This window comes from Plectropomus leopardus, chromosome 5, assembly GCF_008729295.1.
Source record: "Plectropomus leopardus isolate mb chromosome 5, YSFRI_Pleo_2.0, whole genome shotgun sequence".
NCBI lineage: Eukaryota > Metazoa > Chordata > Actinopteri > Perciformes > Serranidae > Plectropomus > Plectropomus leopardus.
Genome location: NC_056467.1, coordinates 3,771,850 through 3,795,466, shown reverse-complemented (window position 1 = coordinate 3,795,466; position 23,617 = coordinate 3,771,850). Strand labels below are relative to the sequence as shown.

Sequence of the window (23,617 nt, the reverse complement as noted above, 5' to 3'; positions counted from 1 at the left end):
TTAATCTTTTACATGCGTTTTGAAAAGCTGTTATGGCCCAGACACACCAATTGACATCAAAAAATTAATGCCAGCTTTAGACTCATGTTGCCTGTATCTCGTCCACAAAAACTTAAGCCAACAGCCAACTAGCACATATGTTCTGCGCCTGTAGGTAAAAAAAAAAAAATACCTCTCCACACCAGCAGGTGACGGTAGTCTGTATTTTTCATTAAAAAGGGGAAACTGGGAGATCACCAGGACAGATTCAGCCAGCTAGTTAGCCAGTTAGTACACTAACAATACAACCTGATGTTGGAAAAAACGATAAGGAAAAAACGAAAGGATATTTACTGCGTGCTGGCAACCAATAACACTATCAGTTACGAACTGTTTCTGCTAAAGTCTCGATTGCTAAAAACATTATCTTACTCAAAAGGTTTGTTTCGCTCTCACGCCCTCTTGATGTTAGTCGTTAGCCCCGCCCTTGATTCAACATAGTATGTCAGCTGAAAAGCTGTCGAAAAGGGCAGCGCAAACAATGCTGGACACGCGGCAAAAACTAGAGCAATAGATGCTCACCGACAGCTCAACATTGTCGGCCTGGTGTGTCAGGGCCCTTACAGTTTGTTCAAAAATGAATAAAACCAATTCTGTGATAATGTCACTGACCCGTTCTTCTTGTTTCCTCCTTCCCAGAGTTCTCCATAACTACATGCTGTGGCGCATTGTGGCAGCGCTAAGTGAACACCTGTCCACAGCTTTCCGCAGCACCATCCACGAGTTTTCTCGGGAGATTGACGGCACAGAGCAGCAGCTGGAGCTGGGCAGGCTCTGCCTCACTCAGGCCAACAAACACTTTGGGATGGCCCTGGGAGCTCTGTTTGTCCAGCAGCACTTCTCCTCGCAGAGCAAGGCCAAGGTAAGGCGGGGCTGGACTAATGCATGGTTGGCGGGACTTTCACTTTCAGTATGTACAGCTTACATCTTTATTGCAACCCTAACCTACACAAAAATAGCCATAGATATATAGTTAAATTAATCTCAGAGTAAAACAACCGCAGCAAAGTCTAAAAAACACTACTATTACATCACAATACAACTACTACAACACAATTATTAGTATTAGCATTTACTTTTTGAACTTTAATTAGTACTCCAAAGTTGCATTTTTAAGTCCTAGAAAAAAATATAGTACTTAAAAAGTATTTAGTATATGCATGAATAGAGACATAAGAAATATATATGCTCTGTTTTCATGAGGGCTTGGACTTCTTGGACAGCAGTTTTGCTGTGACTGTCAGATCTTTCATTACGTATTCAATGAAGGTGTTACTATCACCACTTAGTCCAAAATATATGCAGAAATGAGCAATTTATCTGCAATTTCCACTGACTACATTAAAATAAATAGTTGAACAGCATCCTGTATTAAACCAAGCAACCTTCAAAAATACTTATGTGTCCTTGGCCTTGAATTGTTATGGCTTTAATCATTACTGAAACCTTTTAACGATATTTTACACCTGAGACATCTTTTATTTTGGAAATGTCAGAACTTTTTCACAATAACTACGACTGGAGTTCATCACTTCTTTCTAATTTTCTTTTTTTATTTTTCTTTTCTAGTTCATCAGTTTGTTTGGCTACGTCTTTGTGGGTTTGTGTGTGTGTGTGTGTGTGTGTGTGTGTGTAGATGTATGGGGGTGTCCAACTGTATATTTTGACATGGTTGAATAATTTTCATTGGTCCTTACTGGGATCTGGAAAATACCAGCAATGCCAGTCAGAACTGTCTCTAGTCTCTCACTCATTTCTTTTTTTCTTTTTTTTTTTTTTTTTTTCATTTTTCTCTCCGCCTGGGTCAGTCACTACTAATCCCCCCACCTCTGCCCTTTGGTCCGCTTCTCTTTCACCTTAATCCTCCCCTATATGTATTCTTATCTCACTCTCATGTCCACTCTGGGACATGGGGATATGGTTCCCAATGGGATTTCTAACCTCTGTAACCTCATGCTCTTTTTTTAAGCCCTCCATCATCTCGCTTTCACCTTCTTCTTCTTCTTCTTCTTCTACTCTCACAGTCCACCTCACACGGTCTATCTTACACTGAGCCTTCTTCTTCTCTTGCAAACTTTTAAATCTCTGCCAAAGCTCAGGGCTGTAAAGCATAAAGCAAGTCTGACACAACTGGATACGTTCTTGGCGTTAATTACTTTCTATGTACTGTACCTTAATTGAAATTTAAGTTCCCGAGCTCCTAATGTTCCATTTAAGATTCTAATAAGATACTGAGTGTAAATTTCAGTGATGCTTCAAGCTAGTGGAGCCTCTCTGATTAATTAAAGAACGGAGACGATCACGCCTACAGTGCGGCAGGTTTTAGCCAGATGATGTGGGCGCTAATCCCATAAGCATCTAAACATCATTCAAACAAAAAGTGGAATGACTATTTTGAGCAGGATAGAAAGTCTCATGCTGGTTTATTGCATTTTTGGTGCTGTCAGTGTTCAAACTGATCATTTCACAATGCTCACACACATCAGTTTGTATACTGCGCTGGAATGTCCACACGGGTTGGAGACCTCATTATCGACAGGAGAGGTGTAGCGGCCCTGTAGCCGGTGGCGATGTGTGTAGCCTTGACGGACTCACTGATGCTGCTTACCTCAGCATGAACAGGAATTAATGAGTCTCAGGAGCTGGAGCTGAGAGACAGGAGACAGATCAGGAAAGACATGCTTTCTTGTTATCCTGAATCATCAGTGTAAAGGGAGCTGAAGGACACAACATGTCCCAGTGTCTTGTAGGAGCAGCAGATGTGTTTGTGGTAGTTTTAGAAAACACCAGTTATGGCTGGGAAGTATATCAGTATTTTGATGTGAGACAGGATAGCGTCTAAGATTTTTGATATCATCAGTGTGTCTTTTCCTGGTTTTGAAAGCTGCTCTACAGTATAAGTGATGAGATTTTCTGAACTATCCTGAAAGTTGTAGCTGTTCATGGGCTGACTTAGAGACAATGGGCCCCTGATCACAGATATGCTTATAGATAGGCCCCACCACCTCCCCCAAATAGAATAATAAACACAGTCTACGGGGTTATTTTGTCCTTTTTTTTCCTAAATTTTTTTTTGCTGTTTTGTGTCTGTTTGATGTAATTTTGTGTCTCCTTGGGGTTTTATCGTGTCTTTTTATAGACTTGTTTATGTTGTTTTTGGTCATTTTGTGTCTCTTTATTTTATTTGGTGTCTCTTTGAAGTTATTTTGTGTCATATTTGTGTGTCTTTGAAGTTGTCATTTTTGGTTATTTTGTGTCTCGTTAATGTCATTTTTATGTTGATTTTGATCATTTTGTGCCTCTGATGTTATTCTGTAATTTTTGGTTATTTTGTGTCTCTTTAAAGGTGCAATTTGTAAGATATGGGCAAAATATTATTTTAAAACATTCAAAAAATGAACTAACCCTATCAACAGAGTGTAAAGAAGTCACAGTTTTGACGTCATGTCCAAGATGCCAATGTATTGTATTGCAGAGATATCCGCTGCTAAACTAATTATTACGGCCTGTCCCTGGCTGTAATGATAGGTCCTGGCCTGAAAGGCGACGGTGAGTCACTGCAGCCTCTCAGGATTTCCCTTCTGTAATAACACACCCCGGCCTGAGGGGCAATAGCGAGTCACGGTTGCCTCTCCTGTGCTGCAGGAGAGGAAGAAGAAGTTGGACTGAGACAAAAAAAAACAACAAAAAAACAGTCGGAGCCGACCGGAGCAGAGTCAATGAAGCAAAGATTTCTGTCTGTGATGATTGTTTCCCCAAAACAAGCTGCTCTTGGAAAGAAGCAAAACTCTGCAAAAGAAAAGAAAAGAAGCAAAGAAGGAAGTAGCAAGACTAAATATCTGTGTTGCTTTTCAATGCTGGAGGCAGTGGAGGCAGCTCTTGGGGAGTAAAAAGATGCAGTTTGATGTTAAACTCGAAGTAACAATGACAATTTACCAAAACATATCTTTAGTGTAACTAATGAAAAGTCCGCCATAAAGTTTTCAGATGGTGTGATGTGACTGTTTTTCTCTCACTGGGGCGTTGCTTAAAATGGAGCAAAGTAAGCTAAGATAAACTAGGCTAAGCTAAAAAGTAAATTCATACCACACTTGAAGATCATAAGACAGCAGTCTTATTTTGACCGGCTGTATCCTGTCAGTTATGAGTGGCCTTTTTTTGTGACTGGTGACTGTATGTTAAAGCTGTATGGACACTGTAGCAGACTAACTGAAACAATGTCGATCAGTTCACCTTACTGTAACCACTCAGTACCACTGTTATGAGATGAGGCAACATGAAACGTTTGCAGACTTCGCTATTCTTATATGAGGACTTGAACCTTTTTTTTTTTTTTTTACGTTTACACTATCAGACTAATTGCTGCTGTAAGTAAATTATGAAATTGTTGCCTCAGGTATGAATGGGGAGCAGCAGCAGCTTCTACCCCCATGAAGAAACGAGCAGGGCCTGCAGGGCCGGGAGAGCCTGCTTTATCAAACACTGGACTGGGGAAAAGGGAAAACCAACCCCCCCCCCCCCAGAGGGCATCACTCACTATACACTACAGTAGTTAACATATTCATCATAACACATTTTATCTTAATTATGATAATATATTGCACACCCCCGATGATGTACAAACTGTACAGCTTTGTAATTCTAAAACACCTCTATTTTACACCCTTGCAATATTACTTTTTATAGATTTTTTCTATATTTGTTTCTTATAAGGCTATTTATATTCAGATACTGCTGTATTTAGCATTCAATTGATAGGCACCAAACGACAAAGGGAAAAGTTGTGTGGGTTTTGGACTGAATGCAGCAGACCGCAAGAGGATCCCCAACGGTGGCATATGCAGAGTGGCAAGTCAGACCAGAGGGGAGAAACAAAACCAAAAGCGCCGGACAAAGACAGGGAAGAGAGCTGGCATCAGGGCGAGGCTGACCCGACTTGGACCGAGAGCTGTTCCTCTACCAAACCTTCTTCTGGCTAATGTCCGGTCAAAAGAGAGTGAAGTGGATGAGATGAGATTGAAGCTCACTCAGCTACAGAATATCAGAGGCTGCTCTGTGCACATCTTCACAGAGACATGGTTAAGCCCCAACATCCCTGATCAAGCTGTTGCACTGGATGGACTGACCTTGTGGGAGCCATTTGGACAGAAGACTGTGATGCAAATTTAAAAAATGTACTGCAGGAATTGAATGATGCCAATAGCAGCAACATGCCCAAACAACCAGATGGAATTTCCATAGTAGCTGCTGATTTTAATGAACTCATCCTTAAACTCCAAAGATGTAGCAGGATCAAGGACAAAGGTTATTTAATTTTTTAAACTTGGTTTAAAAAAGTACCAAGAAATCTACCTTCTACCCTCTACCTTCTTCTACCTCCATTTGTATTTATCTTATGGTTCCTTGTTATAAATGTCAAAACATGAAAGGCTTATTGTGGTGGCAATAACTGAAATGAAACTTCCCAACATGCTGGAAAGATATCCATAGGAGTCTCAGCTGTAACATTGAGAATGGTAAAATACTGCCCCCTATTCATTTGGTCTAGGGGATTGGTAATTACAAAAAGGTCATTTACAGGATGAAATACTGCCCCCCATACAGTTGGACTGGGTGGCTGGAAACTGCAAATTGCACCTTCATTGCCATTTTTTTGTTGTTTTTTGTCATTTTGTGTCTCTTCAAAGTAATTTTGTTTTTCTTTGTGGTCATTTTGTGTATTTTTTTGTTGTTTTGCCCCTTTTCTAATAAATTTCTATCTCTTGGCAGTTTCCTTACATCTCTGGATTTTTGTGTGTGTGTGTGTGTGTGTGTGTTTTTGTCTCTTTGCGGTCAGTACATCTTGATTTAAATGACATTTTGCAAGTGAAGGCCAGGGTCCCTGGGCCTATGCTCAATAGTCTATGTTAATATACGTATCAGATTGGACTCAGGATTGGGGTCTTGTTTGACCAACAAAAACAAGGATGCAGGCAGAAAGAATCAGCTTGATAGCACTCTGTGAAGATTCCTAATATTTAAAGACGGCAACTTCGTCCTCTTTGTGGAACTAAATGGATTCTTCTTAAGGAGTTTGGAAAAATAAAAAACAACACTAAGGACAAAAGACACTCTCAGTAATTATAGCTTCATGGTGGCTTAGTACTCACATTATAACTTGTATGTTGCACCGCAACTGTAAGCTTTGTGTCATTACAGACTGGAAGTCAAAGCGTCCCATTTCAGTCACTTTGACTTGCGTTGGTGTTGGCAGCTGGAAAATAGAACCGTGTCCTATGCGGTTTTTAAAATGAAATAGAAATTCAGTGATGGTTGAACACTTTGGCTTGTGGTTTGTGGCGTGTTTCAGCTGCAAATAGGGTCAGTGGTAATTCCATATTGAACATGAAATTCACATTACACAGAATTAACATAAAAAACTACCGCAGTGGGCCCTACAAATGAGGAGAAAAATCCACTATATTAGACAATCTGAAAACAGGAATCCAAATCAACAGTAACACACGCAACACTTCTCAGAAAAAAAGAAAAAAAAACACAAGCACCATCTGCTGAAATTTATGAAAGAATAATAGACATAAGGGAAAAATGAGAGGAGGAAGATTTTTCTATTATTATTTTGCATTTTGAGAATAAAGTTAAAATGTCGAGAATAAAGAACTTTAGAATACTTCAGACTAACATGCTGCCTCAATATTGTGTAGATGAATTGGTGAAATTGTACTTCAGAATCAGTTTTAATATAAAGATAATTATCTCTGTTTAGCACATAAACAAAAATTGCATCTGTTCAGAAGGAGATACCACACAAACTTGGAAGCGGTGGCTGCATTCATGCAAACTGGATAATGGACCAGGAGGTTTCACTGTCCCTGTGCCTGATGTTCTGCTGCTCCTTCTGTGTCCAGATTATACTCTGCACTGTGAAAATGTGGAGTAATGGTATATTCCAACAGCGCTTCTAATGAACGGTCGAGCTCCAAAAATATGAAACCAAAATTTGGCAGCAGATATTTTAATCAGCGTAATTGCTCTAGCATTGGTTTTGGACGCTCAGGGATAGTGTGTCGCTTGCTTCTTACATGCATACAGTCTCTTTTCAAAATAAAATTAAACCATATGTTGGTTTAATTTTATTTTGAAAAGGTTCACTTTATTTTAAATTCAGTCAACAAAAATAGTTGATGAGGTTTAGAAAAAGATAAGGGATTGAGTTGTTGAAGTACATTTCTTACTAATGATAACTACGATGCCGTGTTAATAACTCAGTGTTGACTTTTGGTTTCACACTGGACACAAACGGTGGTTTCCTGGGTTAAAGTTCTGTGTTTGTTTGACCTTTTATCCTTTAATTTCACCTTCAACATTTTGGCAATTTTTGGCAAGTTAAAACCCCTGAAAACTTAAAATTTTGGTATTTCTCTCAAGTGTGAATGACTAAATGACACGGATGGAAAGAGTACTACGATGTTTTACTTAAGTAAAAGTCTTGTTGGTTTTAAGAACTTTTTCATAAGGAAAATTTTATTATGTAGATAAAAGTAAAAAGAAAGCCCAGCCTTGGTGTGACTGCACCCCTCAAGCTTGCAGCAACTTCTTCTCTGCTGCTGATTTGTCTCCCGTCTTTTGTTCCGCACAGTTTTACTTTTTACTCAGTAACAGACATAAATGTTTTTAAATTCTGATTGGTGTACTGAAATACGTGACCTCACATTTTTCCAGCCCACTTCAAACCAGTGAGAAATGCCCAGAGAAAACCACGATTACAGAAATGTATCATGTAAAATATGATCTGTGTTTAAACTTTGGATTCACAGAAAGAAGCTGACAGCAAAAAAAAAGAAAAGTTTCCAGGACCTTTAAAACTTTTTTTGATGTGATCTCTCTCCAGGTACAGGAGCTGGTGGAGGACATAAAGCACTCCCTGGACCTCCGGCTGCAGGAGCTGGACTGGATGGATGAAGCCACCAAGGAGGCAGCCAGAGCAAAGGTTCAGCGCCCACCTCAGCTGCTGCATCACAAACACCGCTCCCTGCCAGATCCGATTAGTATTTGAAAAGGATTTAATTATTTCTTTGCAATTCCCTTCTTTCCGGGGGTTTGATTGATTGCTTGGTTAGATGGAAGTGTGTGATAGAATACATCAAGGGCTTGACATTGAGAAGTGGGGATCGCCTAATCCGGATCTCTCTGCGGTGCTGATTTAGGGTCTGCACTGCAAGATATCCCTTCTAATACTTTTACAATCTGAAGTTATAATCCTTTTAGAGGGCCATGCTGAATATAAAGAGCTTCCCTGTAATCCTATTACATTGGGTTTGCTTGATTAGTTGATGCATTGGTGTGTGTGTGTGTGTGTGTGTGTGTGTGTGTGTGTGTGTGTGTGTGTGGATTGGATGGTTGTGGGCCAAAAACAAGTGTGTATAGGTACCTATTAGCAACTGCAAGTGGATGTGGGGTGATGTTGGACCACTTGTTCCTCCGTCCCTCCCTTACTCTCTTCTTCTTCTTCTCCTTCTCTCCCAGCTGAAACACATGATGGTGATGACAGGATACCCAGACTTCCTGCTCAAACCTGAGCTCATAGATCAAGAATATGGGGTGAGTCATGAGCCTCCAATTTCACTCTGCGCTGTCTGGTCATCCTCCCCACCCACACTTCATGCAAATAAATTCCATTTCCCAGCATCCCTCTCTCTCTCTCTGTTGCGAGAATGATTTTCAATCAGACATTAGTGTGCAGCCTGGGTGATTGTATTCAGGTTGAGCAAAATACATCATTCACAGGGGTAAATGAATCTGAGATGCACTGCTGAGACAGCTCAAATACGTAATATACATTAAGTATGTTGATACAACCAGGGGCACATGTGTAACCTGGTTGCAGGCAGCTGGCAAAAACTACAGTGATGCACCGAAAAATTATTTTCATAGTATCATTTCCTTCAAGTTGACACATGTAAATGTGTTAAACATTTCAAATTGTGTTACTTTTTGCAAAAGCTTCTCTGTGACACACCATTATAGTACATGCACGTTCAACAGCTGGTGCTGCCAACCCGACAAAACCTCTCTTCAGTGCAGTAACGATTGAGTAATTGATTCAGAATCCCATGTGTGTGTATGTAGGTAGGCTGTGTCAGCTCAATACAATGTAATGTCACTGACCAACAATCTGGCGTTTTTTTCAGGGGTAAGTTGCAGATGTCTAAGACACTGACCTCTGCAACCTTGTGCTGCATTCATGTATTCATGTTTAGGAATAATCTAAAAAAAATGAGTTCCCATTTAAATTTTATGGCTCACCTGATCGAATCTTGTTATGCCCAAAGTCAGAACTACTTTTCTCCTATGTCAGAAAATTTGTGGCATCAAACACTAAATTTTCTGCATCCTGGTAAATTTTTATGCACCAATATGTGCATTTCTGCATAAATTTCTGACATAAAAATCTGTATTTTGTTAAAAACAAAGCCCAGTGCTACTTGTGCTTTTGCTGGGGGGGACAAATGCACATGTTCTAAATATCGAGGGAGATGTCCCCTGCGTCTCCCCTAAATCTACGCCTACGCTCACAGTTACTTCTTATCTGTGTTTTTGCAGTTTGATGTGGACGAGAAGACCTATTTCAAGAACATCCTCAACAGCATCAAGTTCAACATCAAGCTGTCGGTCAAAAAGATCCATGAAGAAGTGGACAAGACGGCGTGAGTGTCATATTTCCTCACATCACACCAGCTACACTTGCCAGTCATCTCGGCTCACTGATACGTGGTGCAAAGCAATTAAAGAAGGTTAATGTATTTGAAATCCCGTCTGAGCTCGTGCAGCTGAGGCTCACACTGACCGGACGCCACTGTTACACCACTGTCAGTCTGCGCGTGTCTCTTTAATATGTTTGACATGCCTAACATGTGTCCCCGTGAATCCCTTTTCAGTCTGACATATTTGTTGATGCGCTTCTAAATTAAACCAACAGATACCAAATCGACGCACGCAGCTGAAGAAAATCCATTTGATTTACTTATCTACAGCAGCCAGGCAGCAGAAAAGTGCTGTGGGACATGCAGTTCATCATTTTTGTAAAACACAGCCCTGCGACGCTGGATTGAGCGCCCCTCTGCTATGACAAGACATTACAGTCACATTAGTATTCCAAGGTGCTCAAAACAACTGTATCATTAGCCCACACTCAACGGCCCGAAGAGTTAAATCACACACTCCCCTCCTTTATCACCAAAACGCGAACCTTTCATCACTCACTCGGTCTTGTCGCTGGGAAATAAAGAAAGAAACCCTCCTCCTCGCTGTGTTTGTCTCCCCTCCATCGCTCCACAGTCAATGCAGAGCCATCAGTCTTTCGCTCCTAGAACAAGGGCATCTCACACTTTCAGAGTTAGTCATTTGGGGGATTTTGTGTCAATCGATTGGTCTGGGTTTAAGTGGATTACCATAAAGGAACTGTCCGCGGTTTCATATGCAGAGAGGAACTTTGGCCGTGGGACCGCACACGCTGAATATTTCTCACCAGGGGGTTCAGAGAGGGAGATAGGCGGAGGTGTTTGGCATTCTGTTCAGGTTTAAGGTGTTTTTCAAGTAGGTAGATTGGTGGTTTGAGTGCGTGTGTGTGTTTGTGTGTATATGTGTGCGTGAGGGATCCCATCTTTAAAACCCTGTTTGTTCAACACTGTTTTTCTCCTCAGGTGGCTTCTCCCACCTCAGGCCCTTAATGCCTACTACCTCCCTAACAAGAACCAAATGGGTGAGTGCGTGACTCTTCATTGTACATACTGATATTCTCTCAGTTATCTGTCTCCAAACACACACGCGCACTCTCACATGCACGATCCTTCCCCCATCGCCATTCTGCACCATGACATTGACCGCGCATTAGTTACACGCAATTACACCATGTTGCCACCTGTTTTCAACAAGTCAAACATGTCGGCCGCTTGGAAGCAAAAAAAAGCGTCCACCTCCTCATATCATATTCCTTCTCATCGCTCACTTTCTACTTCGATCTCCACCTCACATACTTAATACCCCCCTGGAGGAAAAACAAGCAGCAACAGCGTCCTGAGTTTTAACAAATCTGGCCTTGCGCTGCCATCCCCTCCCTCCCTTCCCCCTTCCCCCTCCTCCTCGTCTTCTGCCATGATCGGCCTGCTGTCTGTGTCTGCCCGCCTGCCTGCTGGATTAAATCTCTCGCAGAAAAATCAATGGCGTGCTCGCGAGCTGATGCTGGAGGACAGGAGGAGTCAAGACAAACACAGTCATCAGAGCCCCACGGGTCATTTTTTTTAACCCGCGCACGCATTTCTTTCAGTTAACGCAGCCACTTCACTCAGCTCTGCTCTTTTTTTTATGTTAAATTAATATCACTCACTTAAGTTTTAGCTCTCTCTCTTTGGCTTCTATGATTTCATGTCTAGAATCAGGTTCTGTTTGAAGATAAAGAGACAAGGACAGAGGTTTAATTAAAAGTAACTCCCGAACACGGAGGTTTTTTTTCTCCTCGTGGGCAGCTTTGGCTCGCAGTTGGTAAATGACTAAATTTACCGAGACATATAATTTTAAATCCAGACTGCCAAAATGTTAGCCAACATACTTTTATGGCTACAATTGTTTTAATTGCCAAAAAATCTTTTGGCTCTTAATTATCTTTTGATTATTTTTTAGATTATTCAATTTTTCTATAAAATGTAAAAAATCAACCCAATCTCACTCCCAACTCGTCAAATACCGACACTTAGTCAGTGGCCTTCAGCCTCATCGGCGAATCCAGCTTCTGCTGCATGAAACAAGAACTTGCTGCTGTTGAGGAGGCTGATTTGTATTTTGCTCTCACTCTGAGCATAAAGAAATGCATTGAGAGACTTTCTGTCATTGTCCTCTATTTCAGCTATTTTACATCCTGGCAAGTGCAGCTTTAAGGCATCAGTTTCTCATTTCCTCCTAACTGTCTTTTCCCTCTAAAGGAGACTGTATCATTGTGCTGACTTTGATAAAAAAAAAAATCTTTCTATTAAAATGTTTCCTACTTATACTGAAACCAGAGTGTGTGATATCCATATCTGGACATTTTCACTTCCCTCATGTTTTTTCTTCATTTGTCTTCCAGTGTTTCCTGCTGGTATCCTTCAGCCCACTCTCTACAACCCTGAGTTCCCACAGTAAGTATCCCTCCTCTGTCCCTGCCTTTCCCCCGCTGCCGTCTGTAGGGAGGCAACAACATCGCCACGGCCACAGCAACAAAGGTCATTAAAGGCTACGTTAGTCTGGAAAGCGTGTGCTCCCCTCAAGTCCCAACACACCTGATTAAACCAATTTAACTACCCACCAAGAGCTCAATTACCGAACAAGGTCCCGCTAATGGAACAGGTGTCATTGAGAGGTTGCCTCCCTAAATTTGAGTCCGTCGAGTAATTTAGTGGTGCATGAAAGTAGATAGCCTCCCTGTCTGGCTCTGTCTGTTCTATTTGTCTAAGGAAGCTGTTTGTGATGAGAAACTCATGAATAAGAGTCACAGCATTAGTGGACAAAACTATTCATAACTTTAAATTAGTCATACATTAAAATCAGAACACAAATGGTTTCTCCCTCAGATGTACGTTTAGATAGAAGTTCTTTGTGTTTTGAACCTCGGCCCGACAGACATGGGGTATCTTATGGCCAATTATATTTTTCAAAAACAGCTGCTCGTAGGCAGAAAATACAGTACTATTATGCTAAACAAACAAAAGCACTGCATATTTTCCCCACAGCTTTACTCCTGTCACGGTGGAAAAGCTCATTTTAATCAGCACACAATGAAGCAGTGAAACTTGTGAAAATGCTGAAATGTTTTTGTGTGTGTCAAAAACAACACCAAAACGATAACTAATGTGAAAGCAAATAATTGCCGTGGTTATTTGACACTTATCAGCAACTGACTCCCCAGTTCTGAGATTTAATCACAACTTCATACTTAATGTTGAAATTTCAGTGACGCTTAATTTGTTGCATTGAAATATCAGTGATATCCAGGCTTGATCGCTTATCCTTGATATCCCTGATGTTCAGAGCTGAATTTTACATCTTGAATTCTAGTGTGAATATGCAAGCAAGATGATATTTTGACTTGCATCTTTTTGAAATCTCAATTTAACACTGAGCTGTTTCAGTGTAGGTTTTGAATATCTGGTACTTGATTTTTTAATATCAGAATTTGTGAACAATAAAAATATGTATACCTAAAATAAATGTTATTAAATGGCACAGCTTAAAACTGACTGTTGAAGATTATATAGAGGTAAAGTGGCCATTATGGCAGTTACTTGCTTCCATGTCTTATTATAAGAAACAAAACATACATTTTTCCTATGTTAAAATTATATGATTTAACAAGGAAGCTAAACTTCTCAAGTGGTAAATCTGACCAGATATTCAATGCCAGATAGATAGATAGATAGATAGATAGATAGATAGATAGATAGATAGATAGAGAGATATATCAAAAGATTAATGGCATAAGTAATTTAAAGCATATCCAAACATGTCTTTAACTTTTCCACCCAAACTGCACCTGGTTACAGGACCTTTTCTCACTCTCTCTAAATACAAGTCTCAAAATAGGTAGTGCCTCGGGTTACTGGACGTAGCTTTCTTTGAACAAAAACTCCAGCTGAAAATATATTATTTACTTTCCCAACAAGAACAAGTCAAACACCAGTCGAAATACAGCATGAAATGAAGCACTAATCAGCCCCATACTGTTTAATGCTAGCAGATGATAATAAACACTTGGTGTTCTCAATGCAAAACTGGAACGCCAAGTTGGCCTCTTTTCCCCAACCACGACCGCGCCCACATTCTCCTCCTCCTCTTCTTCAGACTTTTTTCGGCACATATATGCCACTATAGTGAGCGCTCGATTTGTTTGTTTGCTCTTACCACTACAGCTGATGGAAGACGCACGCTGGCGACGTTTCGTTCATGTGTATTGACATAGATTCAGTAGGTGATTTCATCGCATACATCAAACTTGATGTCTTACCCAAGTTTATTCGGATCCATGCCGCAGAGTGTAGCTGCACTACTCTTAGAAGACTGCGGAAATCTAACAATCTGCTGGAGGCTTAAATATGATCGGGACAGAATCGATGATATCTGAGACTCAAGAGCGGCTGATCACAGGTCACAGCCGATCAAGATGAAAAATTGGTAAATAATTCCGGTGCCTGGACACTTGAATAGATGCATCTTTAAATCATCAAAATGCTCATCAGAACTAGAAGAGAAAAACTATCTAGAAAACAATCTCTGTGTGTCTAACCTTTTCTAAGCCATGTTTCAAATGAAAATGCATCCTCTGCTCTATTATTTATCAACTGTGTATGCAATATACTTGTATTTAGTTATTTACAATTGTGTATAATTGATTTGTTTAATTTATTCCCACTGACCATTTATCAGAGCATACCATTAACTTCCAACCTTTTAAGCCCCCACTGTTTTCCTTTCATTTATTCATTTATTCAGTACAGCATGAAAATTCATTGACATATTGGTAAGGTTTGTTATCAATATACGGTATTGCAAGTGTTTTAAAAAGGGTTTCCATGGTTATGCCATGAAAAACAAGAAATGCATCTAGCAAACAATGTGCAATCACGGACAATTGAACGTTAGACCCAGTCGACTTTTGAAACTTTTGAAATGACTGATAGCTAACTCAGCTAGGAGCGGCCTTGAACACCAACAAAACAAGGTCTGGTGTGTAGGATTCAGTGGCATCTAGTAGTGAGGTTGCAGATTGCACCCAGCTGAAACTTCTCCTGCGTGTAAAGCATGTAGGAGAACTACAGAGGCCAATGTAAAACCACATATTGGCTTATCTAGAGCCAGTGTTTAGTTTGTTCCTACTTGTCTACTGTAGAACAATATGGCAAACTCTGAAGAAGAGGTATGTAGATGTAAACAGATCATTTAGGTCACAAAAGCGCCACGATTCTTAGTTTCAGGTGATGATACACATATAAAAACATAGTTAAGAATATTATATTCAATTTCTGCCTTTATATCCCCCTGAATACTGCACATTTGACCTTTAACGGTTACCAATGGCAAACGAAAAAACAAAACAAAACATGATGGATCACCTGTCTCAAATAAGTTTCGACTGTCTGCAAGTTGATTTCCATACAATACTGGCATGAATTAAAACCAAATGGCTGCGGCAATGGTGGGAAATCAGTCCAGACAGTTTTGGAGTGGTTTGGAAAATGGTCAGTGCGAACCCGGTGCACTGCAGCACTGAGGGCTGTGCAGGTAAACAACTATTCTCCCACTCAACAAATCCTTTGTTAACCAAAGCTATTCAGTGAGGAGCAACCCTACTGCTGCCAGTATTGAGTATTATTCTAAGCCAGTATATACAGTCCAAATAGCTCCACAGCCTGCATTCACACCAACTCTCCCGCGTAACCACACACACACACACACACACACACACACACACACACACACATACACACACATACACACTCCTCAATTAGCGGTTTGTGTATCCAACATTAGCTAACACTTCTATGTCTTCATTAGAGGCGATCACATCTACTTCCACTACCTGCTGCCATGCAAGCTAATCAATATTAATTAATGATGTAGTAGAGTGTGTGTGTGTGCGCATGCGTGCGTGTATGTGTGTGTCTGTCCCTTGAAGTTATTACTGCAGTAGCCCTAACCTCCCATAAACTCTCGCTCTTTCACTCCCACACACACACACACACACACACTTCTCCACCACGTCGCGTATAATGAAGCTTCAATCAGCCAGTTAGTTTAGCGGGGGAGTCGAGCCCGGTGTGAGGCAGCGTATCGACTAGCTGTCAGAAAGTCATTTTCAGACGTAGCCATGTGAATAGCCCCGAGTCTGCCCTTTCATCGCTCTTTATATCTGCATGTGGCGCAAAGACAGCTCTCCAGCTCGGCCTAGGGTCAAGGAGAGGTGGAGCCACCCGCTGCTTTTTGGAAGCAGGGGCCACATGCAGGTTGTGAGCCAGTGGGTGCTGCTTACACAAGTTTGGGATGTGCTACAGGGTGCTGTATTTTGTATCAACAACTTGGGAAAATAAGAGTAATGTTCACACTGCAGCTGAAAGATCCGAATGCTGATACTTTTCCTTTCACATGTTAAAAAGATATTTTTTAATGGGTATAAACATAAAAATTTGGCATCGAGCTTCTTCCTATTCAATACTGGGAAACATGGATCCAAAATTAGATCCCCAGAGGAATTTGCATTTCATCTGGCTTGGCTGAACAGAATTCAAAATTAGGACAATTGGACAAAACACTAGAAAGAAAGCTTTCTGCAGTGAGACACCTCCAATCAGTTACAACGCATACTGACCTAACTTTGGTTATCTCTAAATGCAGGTAACTTTTGAGTAGATACCACTGCATTTTAAAAAATTATCATGAATTTCATGATAAATGAGACATTTAAAGTCAGGTAGAACATCCTTAAGACCTTTTAAACTGTAGTTTGACATTTTGGGAACTTTGTGTCTTTCCAAAAGTTCAGGATTAATACCAGTCTCTTGACTGTCCATTAAACAGAAGCTAGAGCCAGGAGGTGCAAAGCTTACCTTAATTTAGCATAAAGACTGGAAGCAGGGGAAAACTGGCTCAGTCCAAAGGTAATAAATTCCACTGGCCATTAACTTTAAAGCCCAGTAATTAGCATGATTTATCTTATTTACTTACTTTATACAAAAACTAAGAGCCAGGTTAGCTAATTGTGTCCTGGTTCTAGCTTCATATGACAGCGTGGCATTGAACTTCCGATCCCACCTTTTGCAAGCAATTGATTGAGTGTATTTTTCAATGTGTCTGACTATTTTTTTTATAACAAAATTGAGTAAAGCCCCTTTCTTATTGAAGGATTAGCAACCACTTATATGTGGAAAGGTTACAACAGGCATTCAAACACAGGTCAAATGACTCTGCAGTATCACGGGTATTTATTGGCTGCAGCTGCGACCGGCAGTAATGGAAGTAAAACACCTGGGTTAATGTACTAATTTTGGCGCCTTTTCCGGCAAGATGTACCAAAGTGCCAGCACAAAATAAAGTGCCGTTTCCGCCCAAGCTGTGCTTAAACATTGTGCCAGATAATTGCACTGAGTTACCGGTGGTACAGTTCCTGGCTTCTACAGTCCTTGTTTCTCTTTCTTCTTTGACACCAGTGTGTGAATGTGTGTGTGAAATGTGTGGCATTTAGTGTTAAACCACTTTGAGTGGTGCAAAGACTAAAACGGTGCTATACAAATACAAGTTCATTCATAATCCCATTACCTCTGATTCAATTTGTCTCTCAAAAGTTCATAGCCTTGTTATAAGTATAGGCAAATCAAAACCTTTTAAGCACCTGTAGATACCAAGTAAAATTTAGTTTTGTTTAATGTTTTATATTTCTCCTTTCTGCTGCCAGGTCTCTTAACTATGGGGGAATAGGAGCAATCATTGGTCACGAGCTAACCCACGGATATGATGACTGGGGTAAGAATTACAACCTCCTAACCTGTTATCAGTTAGAACAATGCTCGTATGCCAACCGTTTCACCATTTTGAGCGGCACCCCTGCTGTTGCATTCAACTACTCTATTTCACAGTAAATGAGCAAATATTGCCTGATGATTTGTGTAATTATATGACATTTTGTAGGATGCCTGCAACTGTACAGCAAATGCTGCTTTGAGCCGCAATCTCTAACTTTCATTTCCAGTCAAATGTGCTGCCCTTAAAGAAACATCAGAAGACTTTACTGAGGGTGTGAAATTTCTGCCAGACACCTACAAAATACTGGCATGACTGTGTGTGACTGCATGTTTTGGTTTGTGCATGACCCGCTTCTTTGGCAGACAGTCATTCTACAAATTTAGTTGGCTGGAAAAGCAGTTCAGCTGGCTCTTGAACTGGATACGTCAGCCAAGGTCAACCCAACAATGGTTTGCCTCCTAATGCTTTGACTCCCGCAGCAACAAAAAGCTGCAAAGATGACATGTTGGGCAGCTTTTTGGACTGTGAAGGAAAGTTGCAGGTTGTGTTGTCTCCATGCTAACACTGCCCCCCCCTGCCCTTTTGCCCTTCATCTTAGTGATGCAATGGTTCATGTCCCTAGGGGGCCAGTACGACCGCCATGGCAACCTCAAACAGTGGTGGACGGAGGAGTCCTACAGAAAGTTCCAGAAGAAGGCTGAATGTATCGTCAAGCTCTATGATAACTTCACTGTTTATAACCAGAGGGTGGGTCTGCACACACACACACACACACACACACACACACACACACACGGGCAAACACACAGGCATACACAGTGTTTGCTAAAATGCAAAATATATGAGCTCATTTAAAAACAAGTCCTTACTTGCACATACCGTTTTATTATTGCAGTACATAGACATTGATCAGCTGATATTTTGGATATTGACAACCACATGTCAACAAGTCAGTCCCCCTTTAATATAATGCAGCTTGATTTTTTATTATTATCTGATTACATCAGTAGTCTGTTGTGCTTATCTGTGGAGGACTTTTGCAATATTTTGTTCAGATTCAAATAGATACACATGCGCATGTATGTTCCTTCAACCCCTTGGACCCTTAGCAGATTGATGCAATTTCTTCCAAAATAATTGAGAGAAAAGGCAATGCACAACCTGGTGAGAAATGTTTGACAAGAAATAAGTAGATTAAGAAAATTATTTTAAAACATTTTTTTAAAAAAAGCTAGGGAAAATGGCTAGGGGGGAAAGATGAAAAGTTTGGGAAAGATGTCAAGGTAAAAAAGATGAAAATTTAGGGGAAAAAGTCCACCTCACCAGTCCCATTCCTTCACTTTTACATAAAAACGCCAAAGACTTTCCAGAGCCTGCGTTTGTTTTGTCCTTTCTAGGCTACAATAGAATAATGGTAGTGCAACATGGTGGTCTCTGTGGAATTGGACCCACTCACTATGTAGAAATGAAGGGCTCCTTCCAACAAAAACACAGCAATTCTTCCCCCTAAATTTCACCAGGTCCGTCAATACCGCGTTATGGCCATGCCACGGCCTCCGGAGCCTATCCCCGACGTTCTAGACAATGCTTGTGATTCCACCTGGCGCACTCAGCAGCGTCATAGAGGCAGCTCCCCACTCTGCTCTGCAGAAAATACGCACAGTCTATTTTTGCTGGAGGCAGACAGATCGTCCCAGGCAGGTAGTCATGTAGTGGTGCATCCAGTCGATTTTCAAAATAAAACGCCTCCCACAGACAGCAGTATCTGCTCCTTCTCCTTCCACCAGCCCTGTTTTCTGTCCAGCAGGACAATTAATGCTCCTGCTAACAGCCGCTGTACAGGAAATAGACAGAGTAGATACTATATTTTTTTTAATTCCAAAAACACAGTTAAAATCATTATATCTAGGCCTACTTTGTTCATAATTGAATTATTAATTATTCAGCTGTATAAGTATTAAGATGTATATATTTTTTAACTTAAACAAAGCCACAAATCTTCAATCTATGTCATGTTTAACTGGATTTATTTTTATACTGTATAATTGTCGAGATGAACATGTTTTTTGACTGAAACACAGCCAAAATTCTTTGATGTACTTGGTTCCCAGCTGGACTGTAGGCCACAGTACGACAGAGTGGGTACAAACATCAATAACATAATTTAAACAGACAGAAAAAGAAAGCATTAACATACGTAGCCTCGAACGCCATGGTAGAATCACAAAAAATCAAGGAAAAATGACCTCAAAAATCAAGGGAAAAGGATGAAATAATAGTCTTATAAAGTATACATTATCAGCCGGCAGGAAGCTCTGCTCCTGAAACACTCATGAACGTTCCCGGTGGAATATAGAGCCAAATGGAGGACGGAGCAAAACAGACAAAATGTCGTCGAGACTCTGCTGGGGCGAATCCAGATCTTATTTTCAGGTGATTATATACCAATGAACACATAACTGTGAACATTATATTTCAATTCTGCCAATGCTGTCCCAGATCCTACAGACCAATTCACATGTTTGTGGTTTTTGGTAGAAAACCCTTGTGTCACGTACATATAATTAAACAGCACTGAGGAAACACGGCCTCAAATGGTTGGTCTTTAGCCACCTAGAAAGTCACAAATCTAAAAGAAAACTATATCAGCTTAAGTGTATGCTATATTTAGAACATTTTCACTGCTTTACATTCATATAGCCCTTTCCAACAGGGAACTGAAGCCGCTATCTCAAAGCCACCAGACTCCATTGACCAAAACAGTCATTTTAGAACATGGGAGTTGCTGGTCGACCGCTGCCTTGATAAGTTAGTGTGAGGTAAGGCAGCCCACGTCTACAGTAGTACATTGCTTAGCTTCTGTGCTGGTAGATGTGGTTTGTCCAAAAAGATGGCAAAGTAACACAGTGCATAAAATAAGCACAACAGAATCGTCAGATAGGTTATATGTCTTTAAACTACAGTTAGAGCGGAAAATGACAAGTTTTCTGATGGTAAATAGCTCTGAGATTTAATTGTCAGTTGTAAGTAAGAAAGTAAAGCTTTATTTATATAGCATTTTTAAAACATGCAGTTACAAAACGCTTCACAGACGCAATGAATTAATTAAGAGAGTTTCAATAAATTACAAGACGGAGCACAATGCAATGAGGGACAGACAAGACCAAAACAAATGATGCCATCTTGGATTGTGCTTGAAGCATTATTGAAGCACAGCCTGTATAACATATGTAGAGTTGGACATTTTCTGACAAAAGACCGTATTCAGTTGGATTATGGGAAATGTAGGATCCACGGTTGGTCAAGAAGTGCATTACTTAAAGTGCATCAAATTTTTAGTTAGAGGTTTGTGGTCTAATGGTATTTTAGCACCTTGTGAAACACGGATGGGCGTATTTTCAGAAGGACTGGTCATCTTTTAAAGCCGCTAAACCTTCACAGATAAGACGAGAAGAAACCGTGTCTTCCTCAAAGCTCCCAAAAAGGTTAAAAAAATCACATAACTGCACGTCCAAGCACAATGCAAGTGTCATGCTCCTTTGGTAATATGCATACATTTTTTGTGAATTTATCCAAACATATTTGAATTTGCTGGTATTTGAATGGTCACATGTAAAGTAATAGCTTGGCATGTTGGGAATATGCTTATTTACTTTCTTTCCAGAGAGCAATAACAAGATTGTTACCAACCTGATATCTAAACCGAGTGGTATTGATCATCTCATGCAACTGCTGGCAAGAATTCCCAAAAAACCTTTTTGTTTAAATATTGAAGACATGATCGGCAAAGAGGAACTTCACTGAAAAAACACTAATATTGGTGTTTTAATGGCAAGCCATATCCCAAACTGAGACACATCCTTCATGTACATGTTCATACTAACACAGAGTACAGGGACAGGGATGTTCAGACCTTTCAGCAATTCAGAAGTTTCCTTTCTGTGTGTTCAGGTGAATGGTCGTCTCACACTGGGAGAGAACATCGCAGACATGGGAGGGCTCAAGCTGTCGTACTATGTAAGTAATATGAGATACCGCCGATGTTCAAATACTGTGGCTTCACATATTTTAAATATTAGGGTTACTCTATCGATATGCTGCACCGCTGTCCATTTTCTGTCTCCAAAATCAGTCTCTTTATTCTTCATAAACCAGTCTGCTTTATTTGTATGAAAGTAAAGAGAAGATATCCTCGCAGAATCGAGATAAAAGATAAACGTGAATTCTCTGCTTGTATCACTCTGTGTGTGTGTGTGTGTGCGTATGTGTGTGTGTGTGTGTGTGTGTGCATGTGTGTTTGACTGGACAGCAGAGTCTCTGGGATGCTGCATAATTTAATTTCATATCGAGCGTTGTCAGTGGTCTATATTGAAGCAGAGAATGTTTTGTGCATGCAGAAACAAAAGTACAAAGGGAATGAGTGAATGCTTTTAAATAAATCATAATATCAAAATGCAGCGATAGTGTCATCATGCCTGTTAGTCATGTCAGTCAGTTAGATTGGCTGAAGTAAAAGAGTATGTTTCCATCACATTTCTGCAAATTGTAAATGTCCTGTTTGGTTTCAGCTGAGAGATCCTTATTTGTATCTCCTGTCTGTCATTATTCACCCCCTCCACACACCACAGGCATATCAGAAGTGGGTGAGGGAACATGGTCCGGAGAGGCCCCTGCCTGGGCTCAAATACACACACGAGCAGCTGGTCTTCATCGCATTTGCACAGGTACAGAAACTTCCAGTAGTTCCACTCTGGTGTCTTTCATTACATTTACATGTTAAATCACTTTAGCTGCCACTCTCAGCTGGAGCGACTGATCACAGAGAGGAGCAGGTAGGAGTTGTATATTATGCCAACATCAGCTGATGGATGCATTAACCAGCAGAAGAATCAAAAATGCAGCACTGATGACAGTGCAGTGGCTCTAAGCACTAGACCACCCCTGCTCGTTGTAACTGTTAGGACTATCATTGAAATGCAATGGTTTCATTGAAATTCAGGGCTTAATGTAACAGAGGCAAAATCTGGACACACTTTTTAGTGCGATTTTCAGTGTTTTAGCTTTCAGCTTTAAAACTTTCCCCACTAGGAAGTGATATAAAAGCATGCATATGTGCGTACATTCATTCGAAAGGTCTGATGTTAATGTGGAGAGTGTTGAGCATCTTTTTTAGCTGTGAGACGATTAAACCAGCCTCAGGTTCACATGAAGTCATTGTGGTTGAAGTGAAACTTTTTTATTTTTTATCCGATCCGATTGTATGTATGTACATACGTCCAACCCATTCTTGTGAGCGCAAGAACACCTTAAAGGAATATCTTCAAATTTGGCACAGTCACTTTGACTCAAGAATGGACTGGTTAGATTTTGGTGGTCCATAGGTCAGAAGTTAACAGCGTTTTGTCCTTACAACTGTCTCATTCTTGTAAACACATTATCTCATGAGCACCTTCAGGAAATTTCTTCAAATTTCGCACAAATTTCACTTGTACTGAAGGATGAAAAATTCATCACTGTGACAACTGTCTTATTCTTGTGAATGCGATATCTCAAAAATACCTGAAGGGAATTTCTTCAAACTGAGCACAACCGTTTGAATGGACTCAAGAATCAAACATCAAAATATGACATGTCCAAAACCCAGCTGAAAACCATTTTTGTACTTTAATGTTTACAGGTGTTTTTCAGACATATCATATTTGACATTTTTGCCATACTATAGCCTTGTTTTTTTGGTCATTTTTTCAACATGCCAAATTATGGTGTTTTCTTCCCTTTTTGCATCTTTCTATGCTACGGCGTGTCTTGAAAGGCTGTTTTATATCATTTAATGTTATTTTCAGATGTTTTTAAGACATGTCTCGGCATGCTCTTTAATGTGGTTTCCAACTGTTTTTAGCTGTTTTTAAGACAGGTCCTTTTTTGACATTTTTGCCATACTATGGCCTTGCTTTTTCGGTCAATTTTTCAACATGTAATATTAAGGGGTTTTTTTTAGCCTGAATATAGCCTGAAAGGCTATTTTATGTAGTTT

The 23,617-nt window shown here is 40.3% G+C and overlaps 1 protein-coding gene across 1 annotated transcript in view; it reads left to right on the top strand.

The window, feature by feature from the left end:
* Positions 1 to 23,617, top strand: part of LOC121943371 (endothelin-converting enzyme-like 1) — an 84,400-nt gene that overhangs the window by 30,572 nt on the left and 30,211 nt on the right. The window contains exons 8-17 of the mRNA XM_042486893.1: positions 679 to 901; positions 7,931 to 8,029; positions 8,566 to 8,640; positions 9,643 to 9,746; positions 10,743 to 10,801; positions 12,161 to 12,212; positions 17,516 to 17,583; positions 18,206 to 18,330; positions 21,535 to 21,600; positions 22,212 to 22,307. Coding sequence (XP_042342827.1) covers positions 679 to 901; positions 7,931 to 8,029; positions 8,566 to 8,640; positions 9,643 to 9,746; positions 10,743 to 10,801; positions 12,161 to 12,212; positions 17,516 to 17,583; positions 18,206 to 18,330; positions 21,535 to 21,600; positions 22,212 to 22,307 — 967 coding nt within the window. The remainder of the gene's footprint in view (positions 1 to 678; positions 902 to 7,930; positions 8,030 to 8,565; positions 8,641 to 9,642; positions 9,747 to 10,742; positions 10,802 to 12,160; positions 12,213 to 17,515; positions 17,584 to 18,205; positions 18,331 to 21,534; positions 21,601 to 22,211; positions 22,308 to 23,617) is intronic.